Source organism: Panthera onca, chromosome D1 (genome assembly GCF_046562875.1).
Source record: "Panthera onca isolate mPanOnc1 chromosome D1, mPanOnc1 haplotype 2, whole genome shotgun sequence".
Taxonomy (NCBI): domain Eukaryota; kingdom Metazoa; phylum Chordata; class Mammalia; order Carnivora; family Felidae; genus Panthera; species Panthera onca.
In genome coordinates, this window is record NC_138348.1 from 3,140,083 (window position 1) to 3,150,221 (window position 10,139).

The 10,139-nt window shown below is 59.8% G+C and overlaps 1 protein-coding gene across 5 annotated transcripts in view; it reads right to left on the reverse strand.

Annotated features, from left to right (window-relative positions):
* The window catches only part of CTTN (cortactin), a 29,946-nt gene extending 20,050 nt beyond the window's left edge, over window positions 1–9,896 (reverse strand). For 3 of the 5 annotated variants that reach the window (XM_060607517.3, XM_060607518.3, XM_060607524.3), the window contains exons 1-5: window positions 9,762–9,896; window positions 5,085–5,226; window positions 2,686–2,772; window positions 2,485–2,558; window positions 645–774 (exon numbers count right to left, since the gene is read on the reverse strand). In XM_060607517.3, the coding sequence (XP_060463500.3) occupies window positions 645–774; window positions 2,485–2,558; window positions 2,686–2,772; window positions 5,085–5,226; window positions 9,762–9,868 (540 nt within the window). In that variant the 5' untranslated portion in view covers window positions 9,869–9,896. Of the gene's footprint in view, window positions 1–644; window positions 775–2,484; window positions 2,559–2,685; window positions 2,773–5,084; window positions 5,227–9,575; window positions 9,596–9,761 lie in introns of those variants that run through there. The other 2 variants (XM_060607522.3, XM_060607523.3) reach the window with 2 other exon arrangements.
* Window positions 9,897–10,139: the final 243 nt, after the last annotated feature.

Genomic DNA, 10,139 nt, shown 5'->3' on the forward strand with positions numbered 1-10,139 from the left:
ACCCCTACTCCGTATCCTCTCGCAGGGGGGTGGCGAGCAGAGCTGATCTGCTCCCGGTCTCTCAGGACAGAGGACGCAAAGCGCCAGCCGAGGCTGATGCGTTCAGTCGACCACGATGATGCCGTGTAGCCGGGTGGCAGAGAAGGCTCGCCCGCTGCCCTCAGGGAGTGCTCTCTCCCGGCCTCACGGGCAGTGACCCTACACAGAGGGCCAGGCCAGGCTCCTCCGTGAACGTCACCGATGCCGGGAGGACTGCAAGGCACCTGCTGGCTGAAGGCTCGCCCGCGCCATGAACGAGAGCCCCCCGGTCTGGTTCCGGTCCGCAGACCGGCTCAGGTGAGGCTTGTGGTGAGCCGCGGGCAGCAGGGACGCCGACACCCACGCTCAAGATGCCCCTGGGCTGCCGTCCTCGTCCCAGAGCCCCTCCCCCCCGACCCAGGCCAGCCGCCACATCGCCCACACCCCGGCAACCGTGTGAATCCTAAAAGAGCTCCTAAGACACAGGAGCCCTCGTGAGGAAGGTCGGTCCACAGAGGGCATCTCACGTTCACCGCGCTGACGCGAGGCTTTTAGCCAAGAGGTCCGGGCCCCTGCCTCGCCAGCCCCGTCCCCGCCGAGGACCGGCACGCCATGCCGTCGCCTACCTTGTCCATGCGGTCCTGCTCCACGCCGAACTTCCCGCCGTAACCGTGAGAGGCTTTTGGTCCCGTTTCAAGCTCCTTCTCCTTCAGGGTCTGGTGTTCTTGAAAAACATTCTCTCTCAATTTGTGTATGCTGGAAGGGGAGGGGAGGGGAGGGGACGGGAGGAGAGGGGAGGGGAGGAAAGACACAGACACACACTGAGAGGGCGGGCGGCGGGACCGCGCGGCCCCTTTCCTCCACGCCCCCAGTCCCTGCCTTCGCCGGGCTCCGGGCTCCCTTCCTCCGCCAGCCTCCCTTCCTCCGCCAGCCGGCCCATCTGGTCAGCAGAGCTCAGAGTGACGCTTACAGGGAAAAAGGAACTAATCTGCGCTGGGCCAATGAGTCATCCCAGATCCAAGAGTGGCCGCGCCAAAACGTGAGTTTTTCTCTGATTTCTTATGGAGTAGAGGTTCTCTTTCCTCAGGTAGCGGGATCAGGAGAAGCCCTTTTGCCGGCATCACCTCACGGCACAAGCGGAAACCAAGCCAACGGTCCCGTATCCCAGAGACCCTGAGGACGCTGCTCAGAGACCGTGAGACGGAACGTGGAGACCACGTCTCTACCTGACGTACTACTGCTTTTACCGATTCCAAGGTGACACGAGGGACTTTCAGAATTTATCATCTGAAGCCACTTTCTACTTCTAACACCGGGGACAGCGAAGCGGATCACAAGACGTGGCCAAGATGTGGCAGGTCGAGAAGCTTCTAGAGCTGCCACCATCAGGGGACCATAAAGTGGCACAAAGGCCAACCCACAGGGCTGTCCAGGGGTCCCCGTGTCCACACGTCTGGACAATCCCAGAGTGCACTGAGAAAGCAGACCACGGCCCAGTGCCCTTGGCGGGGCAGGGGGAGATACTGTTCCAACACCTGGAAGGGCCACAGGGCGCCCACGACCGTCCCAGGGGCTCACGCGACATCCAGCATGTTTCGAAGCCACGGGAACAGAAACAACGAGGGAGCAACGGTGACTTCACCAGCTCGGGAGTCGGCTCCCAGGGCCTCAACGTCCTCACGTGGCTTCTGTGGAAGGTGTGGGCTCAGCAAGTCAGGGAGGAACCAACACTTGGGTCTAAAATACCCACGCTACAGACTTCACTCTCTTTTGGGGATGATTTCCTGGCTCTGCCTCAGCCAAGAACAGCTTCATTTTCCCGAAAGATACGGGGCCAAGGAAGACAAACCCCGCAGGCGACCAGGACAGATCACAGGGACGGCCCTTCACGGCAGGGACGGGAGGGTACAAGCGGAAGCCGGTGCGGCCTAAATAAAAGTCTGAGCACAGTTTCAAGGCTTTTGCCTACACTTCCTGACAAGGAAACACCACCGGAAGGAGCAGGGCCCACTCTCCCGCGGGACAATCCCTCAGCTCTATTTGGGGCCTTTCGGGAGAACACGATGCTCAGAATCCAGCTCCCCGGTACCCCACGGGCAGTGACAAAGCAGGAAAATTAGAGTCGTGCAGGGGGGTGGTTAAGGCGTAAGGTATTCGAACCCATCGTGTGGGGCAGGAACCCCCCACCTACAGACCGCGTGGGAGACCGCGTCCCTTAGAGATGCTGGAATCGTCAGCACAAGAACTGTTTGTGACGGGAGCTTTTCAGCGACCGCGTGTATGTGCAAACACACGGAGAGAAGCGTGGAATCGCGTCTCGCGGGAACCTCAGCTCGCGAGACAGGCCGAGCCGTGCCAGCGTGCGTTCACGGAGAAGCTGTGTCCTCCCCCCCCACCCCACCCCCACCAGTCTGCATCTTCGCCCTTCAAAAGGCCGATTTTACACCAACATTAAGAGTCTCTTACTTGATGTGCTCCTGGTGCCCAGACCCTTGCACGGTCTTGGCCCCCCATCTCTGCTCCTTCTCACTCACGTCGTTCTGGAAAGAGAAGTCAGTGAGGAGTGAGGCCCACGTGGGCCTGTAAGACACACGGCCAACCCGAACGGAAACAGGAAGAAAATCCCTTCTGGGCAAAGTGACACAGAGGTAGGCTGGTGACTCATACCACAAAATCGGGGTCGGTCTCCCAGTCATCGGCGCCCCCGTCGTCCTGGGGGATGGTCACGGCGTGGCCCGCCGAAGCTTTCCACATCTGAAAGAGCAGGGCCCGGGGTCAGGGAGGCCTGGGAGAACGGCTCTCAGAGGCCAGCCGACAAGCTCTCTGGCCACAGCATGACAGCTCGGAGCTCGGGGGGCTGGGTGGCCGGGCCACCAAATGCCCACCCACAACCCCGTGCGGGAATGACATCAGACGCAAAAGAAACATCGTGTGAGATTTCTAACACCGCTCTCAAGTGGCATCTGAGACCCATCAGAAACATTCCGGCTTCAACTCAAGTGGGAAAGTGTTCTGGAAAATAAGAAAGTCACGCATGCATTGACATCATCCATGAAGAATACATCCCTCTGAGGGCGCCTGGGGGGCTCGGTCGGTCAAGCGTCCGACTTCGGCTCAGGTCATGATCTCGCGGTTCGTGGGTTCGAGCCCCGCGTCGGGCTCTGTGCTGATGGTTCAGAGCCTGGAGCCTGCTTGGGATTCTGTGTCTCCCTCTCTCCCTGCCCCTCCCCTGCTCACGCTCTGTCTCTGTCTCTCAATAAATAAATGTTAAAAATTAAAAAAAAAAAAAAAAAAAACACATCCCTCCAGGGGCACCTGGGGGGGTTGGGCTCAGTCTGTTAAGCGTCCAACTTTGGCTCAGGTCACAATCTTGCCATTCATGAGTTCTAGCCCCACGTCGGGCTCTGTGCTGTCGGCGCAGAACCCGCTTCGGATCCTGTCTCCCTCTTTCTCCGCCCCTCCCCCGTTCTCTCTCTCTCTCTCTCTCTCTCTCTCTCTCTCTCGGGCTGTCCACTCCTCCTCCAGCACGACAGCGCCAGAAGGGGCCATCTGGCACAGAGACCAGGGACAGCGGCCTCACACCTGAACGAGACAAGACTTTTCCTGACTGCGAAGGTAAAATCAAACTTTTAAGGATTTCAAGAGAAACCCATGTGTGAGAACGGGCTCCTTTTCCATACAAGCCCTGGTAAGATTTCACCTCGGCCAGGAAGCAACTGAAACACTGTTTTAAGTTGATCACCCAGGAGTTCCAGCCACGTGTCTGAACCGGGGACACCCAGTGAGCGCTTTGTGGGGTGCCACACGGGTGCTCCTGTGGCTTGAATTCAGCCACAACGAAAGCCCGTCTGGACCCGCCCCCTCCTCTAGTGGGTCTCAAGTCCAAATCCGGGTGGCAGCGAGGGGCAAATCGGGGCACAGCTCTCAAGTCCCCAGATGCGACTCCTGTCACTGTCTCCTGAAGAGGCAACAGTTTGCTAGCAGGTAAGGCAGGATCCACACTGTCCCCTCAAGGCCACCTCGAACCTCGCTCCCTTCTGTCTAGGTGTCGCAAAGCCCGGCAACAACTTCCCAGATGTAATCTGCTGTTGACACGATGTAAAAAAAAAATTTTTTTTAACGTTTGTTTTTGTGAGACACAGAGAGACACAGTGCGAGTGGGGGAGGGGCAGAGAGAGGGAGACACAGAATCCGAAGCAGGCACCAGGCTCCGAGCCATCAGCACAGAGCCCGACGCGGGGCTCGAACCCACGAACCGTGAGATCGTGACCTGAGCCGAAGTCGGACGCTTCACCAACGGAGGCACCCAGGCGCCCCTGCTGACACGATTTTAGACACCAAACAGACTCCACTCTCAGCCCGGGAGGGGCAAACCGGACCATGGTCCTGGGGCGCCCATTCACAGAGGAAAGAATGGATGACTGAAAGTCGCGAGATTTGCCCCCAGTCTCTTCGTCTCCAGTCAAGTGTGCCCGTGGCCCCGAGCTGGAAAGACGCCACCCAACTGCAGGACTTCAGCTGCCTGCGGTTCGGGCCAGAGGAGACAGTCACATGAAAGGACAGGGTCTCTGGGGAGGGCCGGTGAGGCCGACTCTCCCCGGAAGCTGAAGGCGAAAGAGATCTCTGCCCGTTGTTCTAGACGCATCAGGAAAACACGGCAGGGCCCCACCTTCCCTGGCCCTTCTGGAAGCCTGCTTCATCAGAGGGCAGAGAGAGCACCTGTGCCTGCCTCCTCACACCCTGCCTGGGAGCCGCGCCCACCCTCCACCCGCTTCCTGCTCCCCAGCTCGAGCTCTCTTTCGAAACCACAGGCCACACTGGAAACTGGGCTTGACTTCTTAAACGTCATTGACTCATTTATTCGCAAGTAATCTCTACACCCAACATGGGGCTCGAACTCACGACGCGGTGACCCCAAGGTCAAGAGTCACGTGCTGTTCCAACAGAGCCAGCCAGGCGCCCTCCTGACTTCACTTTTTATGTAAACAACAAAACATCCTCCCAGCAAGTTACTGTCCCGACAGACCCAAAGGGAATCCCCTCCCCTTCCCGGCTCTCGGACTCACCCCGGTGGCCCCAGGGGAGAGGACACAATGGCGACAAGGCACAGACCTTTCTTCCCGCCCCAAGGTGAAAGGCTGCTCACAGGTCCCTGTCTGAAACGCAGTGATCCGATGAGGAAATTCCAGGCATCTGGAGCGATTCCGTCTGTAACACGATGAAGAAGAAAAAGCTCAGGAGGACGTCTGCCGCCAGCCTCTCTGGGCAAGTCGTCACGCGTGCAGAGCCTCTCAGGAATCCGTGACCTCCTCCCGCACGTCACACGGCTTTGGGAAGAAATCGGAGAGGAGGGAGGGAGGGAGCGCACTCTACTAACCAAAAAGCTCAACCGGTCTCCGGACACATTGAGAAAATACAGAAAACAACAAGTCTCCAAAGATTTATAGCTGCATAAAGTTTTCCCTCCGTGCAAACAGACATTATTGCTGCAACCTGCCAGCATACATCTTCTGTCGGCCTTCGCAACAACGACATTGCTGGGGCGCCTGGGTGGCTCAGTCGGTTGAGCACCCGACTTCAGCTCAGGTCACGATCTCACTGTCCGTGAGTTCGAGCCCCGCGTCGGGCTCTGGGCTGATGGCTCAGAGCCTGGAGACTGCTTCCGATTCTGTGTCTCCCTCTCTCTCTGCCCCTCCCCCGTTCATGCTCTGTCTCTCTCTGTCTCAAAAATAAATAAACGTTAAAAAATCTTTTTTTTTTTAAAAAAAAGACATTGTTAAAAGTAATAAAATCTATTACCATGAGTTAAAACACACACACACACACACACACACACACACACACACACACGCACACACACAGAGGGCCACCTGGGTGGCTCAGTCCGTTTAAGCATCCGACTTTGGCTCAGGTCATGATCTCAAGGTTCGTGGGTTCGAGCCCCGTGTGGGGCTGTGTGCTGACAGCCCGGAGCCTGGAGCCCGCTTTGGATTCTGCGTCTCCCTCTCTCTCTGCCCCTCCCCGGCTCACACCCTGTCTCCCTCTCTCAAAAATAAATAAACGTTAACAAATAAAAAAGCTAAGGAAACCTCTCTGAAAGGGACCGTGATGCGGCCGGGCGACACACAGCCCGGGGACTGCTGTCTGGATGAGGAGCGGGGTGACTCGGGGAGCAAGGGAGAAGCCGGCTGCACTTCTAATGAACGTTACGGTTACTGCACAGAGATCAAACTCCAATTAGTCAAGCCACCGACTCCCCACCGACTCCCGAAAACCATACGGCGGCCTCGACAGGCACCGCACGGTTGGACATTACGGAGCAGAGGAAGAAAGTCCCCTCGTTCCCTAGAAACAAGCCAGTCCCGAGCACACACCGCTTACACCCGCGAGCAGCTCCGTCACAGACCAGGAGCCACAGCGGCGGTGCTCTGCCAGCCTTCCTCACGCTCCATTTCCTACTGAGTTCCTGACCCTACGGTTCACGCCCGCCTTCTCCCCAGTCCCCTCTGGACACCCTAACTTCTGCGGGCTGCTCCGCACACGCCAGGTACCGAAGTTGTTACCGTCATCGGCAAACATCTAGAAACATCCACACAAGAGCAGCCAGTGATGGCCTCACGTCTACAACAAATTAGTACCCCCTCCAAATTGTAAATTAAAAACGATTTTTTAAAAAACATCGCAAGGATCGCTGTTTGAAAACGTAAAAGCCTGCATGCTGGTTTACACCCAAACAGAATGCCTTTGGCCCCCAACCTCACACCGCACACAAAAACCGGTCAAAGATCTAACATTTAAGCGTAAACTATTAAGCTCTTACAAGGAAACACAGGACTAGATTTTCATAACCTCCAATTTGGCAACAGTTCTTAGCACGAAGAAGAAGTGGAAAGAACAGATAAAACGGACGAAATGTGAAACTCTGTGCTTCAGAAGCCGCCATCAAGAGCGCGAGGACAATTCACAGAACAGGGGAGACTGTTCCCTAGTCCCATGTCCAAAACAAGTCAGGAATTCCTGCAACTGCATTAATGTAAAGGACGCTTGACCACACTGCAAAACGGGGAAGGACCTGAATAGACGTCTCCCCAGAGATATGAGAGCTCCTCACATAAGCTGCTAGCTGCTAAGCTCACAAAGGACACCCGGGATGGTGAACCGTCAAGGGAGCGCAACTCAAGACACAGCAGATACCGAGCCTCTCGTTCCAGGACGGCTGAAACCAAAGACACGGCCAATAACAACTTCGAGGGGGGTGTGAAGAAACCGGAGCCGCCTCACCCCACGGGTGGGAATGCAAAGCGAGGCACCGTGTGGCAGGTCCCCCAAAGCTTAAACACAGTTACCAAATGACCCAGGGGTTCCAACCCCCAGAGTCGGATGCGAGAGAAACGACAACTTCCGTCCGCACACCAACCTGCACGGAACGCGCACAGTATCCTTCACGACAGCCCCAAAGCAAACACGATGCCAACGCCCGTGTTACGTAACCGGCCCACGTGAGCCACTCGTAGGAGGGAATAGGATCTGGCGAGAAACGGGAGTGAAGGCCGGATGCCCCGCGACACGATGACGTGAAAACACGCGAAGCAAAGCAGCCAGGCAGCGCAAGACAGTGTATTATACAGTCCCGTGTACGTGCAATGTCCAGAGCGACCAAGTCTAGGGAGACGAAAAGTACACGGGTGGTTGCTGGCGCTGGAGGGAGGGTAACAGGGATTCTTCGTGAGGTGCCAGAATTGCCCTAAAACTCATCGTGGCGACCGATGGCTGCTCAACTCTGTGACTAGACTAGAAAACTATTTAATGGAACCCTTAAAAAAACTTTTTTTAATGTTTATTGCATGTTTGAGACAGAGAGAGACAGAGCACGAGCAGGGGAGGGGCAGAGAGAGAGGGAGACACAGAATCCGAAGCAGGCTCCAGGCTCCGGGCCGTCAGCCCAGAGCCCGACGCGGGGCTCGAACTCCTCAACCGGGAGATCACGACCTGAGCCTAAGTCGGACACCCAACCGACTGGGCCACCCGGTCGCCCCTTAATCGAACCCTCTAAATGAGTGAACCACACGGTATGTGAATTATATCTCAGTGAAACGGTCACCCAGAAACACTGATCGCTGTTCACCATGAACAGACCTTCCTTGCAAACGTCACACGTGCCCGCCGACACCACACCAGCATGAACTCAGCTCGCGCTGCCACACAGAGTGGGAAACGCTACAGGACAAAGTTTCAGACGATGGGTCAGAATTCACTTTGCAGCAACCTCGCTGCCTTCGCTGGGGCAGAGGGGCAGAGAGCGAAAAGGCATCTGAGCAGCCAACACAGGGGTCCCGGACGCCCGCGCCCCGCCAGAGGAACGCCCCGGGGGGGCGGGGGGGGGGGGGTCTGGGCCTGTGTGCCGTCCTCTGCTCAGAGCGCCCGCCTGCACGCCCACAAGGTGAAGGCCAGGGACTGTGACCCAGTCCACCCGTGGCTGGCACAGTGCCACGCAGGGCAGGGCCCGGAAGACTCGCGCACTCAACCACGCCCTTTCTGAGCACCTTACCTGTGCTGCACGGCACCCACCTAAGTCTGAATCACCAAACGCACGCACTTAAAAGTGTTCTAAAGATGAGCCCGTCCAAATGCTTCCACTGGAAGGCAAAGGCTGTAGTGACTGGGAGACCTAGGGTCAAACCGGAGTCGGCATCCCCCTCCCCCTTTATTCCTGGGTCCGGAAGTGACCTTCAGGACGCTTCCCGCTCCTTCAGGATCTGGGACTGCTTTTCCGAGAGAGCCAGAGAGACACCGGGGCAGTGACTCACCAGGCGGTCAGAGGGGGGCAGGCCAGGAGGGGCCTGCCCGACAGCCCCGGGCTGGCCGGGCCTGCTGGGCGGAACCCCGCGCGGCCAGAACCCAGGGGGTTAATCCCTGAAGGAGCGCGGCGCCCGCAGGGCGGGCCGGGGAGGGGAGGCCTCCAGAACTGCGCTCAGCGGAAAATGGCATTCCTCCCCGAGAGGCCCCACAAGGCCACGGATTCCAGCCCGAGGAAGCCCGGTCCCCTCTCCCCCCGCCCTCCGGCCCTCCAGCGGGGGGGGATCGCGCGCCCGTAACGTGCAAGCGATGGAAACAGAACACGCAGAAAGCCCCAAAGCACCTTTCCGGTGACTTCCAACATACCCAGAGGAGGGGCTGCCCCAAATTTAGAGCCTCGCAACTTGCCGCAGGGGCGCACGTCGCCGCACTCCCGCTGACCTGATTGCACAACCTCGCGGAAGGTGCGGGCTGCGGGAGGACCCCCGACCCCTCGGATCCGCCCCTCCCCTGCCCCCGCGACCCCCGCCGCTCCCGCCGGATTCCCGCCTCTGGGACCCCGCCCCTCCGACCCCGGCCCCCCCTCCCCCCGACCCCGTTCCTCCCCCACAGGGCCCCTCTCCCGCCCCACCTCGCCCAGACCCCCGGCCCCTCCCCCTCGGGCCTCCCCCATCCCCTCCAGCGCCGAGGCCCCCCACCCCCACCCCCGTCGCACCCTCCCGCCCCCCCCCCCCGTCCGGTCCGCAGCCCCGACCCCACACCTCAGCCGCCCGCCCGGCCCGGGGACGCCTCGCCCGAGCTCCCCCCGCGCCCGAAACCGCGAGCGGAAGAGCGGCGAGACCGCAGCGACCGCCGCTTCCTTCCCGTTCCGGGGCTGGCGGCGCCCGAGGGACGAGGCAGAGAAGCCGCCCGCCCCCCCCCCCCCGGAGGAGGCCGCGCTCGCTCACCGCCGCCTGGGGTCCGTCCGGGCCCGCTCGGTCCCGGCCCCGCCGCGCGCGCTGCTCCCGGCGCCCGGCTCCGCTTCCGGTTTCGCGGCGGGGAGGCGGGGCCGCATCCGGGTCCCGGCAAGGCCCCGCCCCGCGCCCCCGCGGTCCACCGCCGCGGACCCCACGGCCGGGAGCGGCCTCCCGCGCCCACGTGGCCCGGGCCGCGCCCTCCGTCGGCGCCGACGCGGGCTCCGCCCGGGTGCGGGCCGCCCGACAGGCCTGACGTGCCCTCGGCCAGGAGGAAGTGCCGCGGGGCGGCCGCTCGGACTGCGATCGGGTGAGGATTCCAGGTCTCCCGGCGCGGGTGGAAGGAACGTGCGCCAGGCAAGCGAAGGAGCA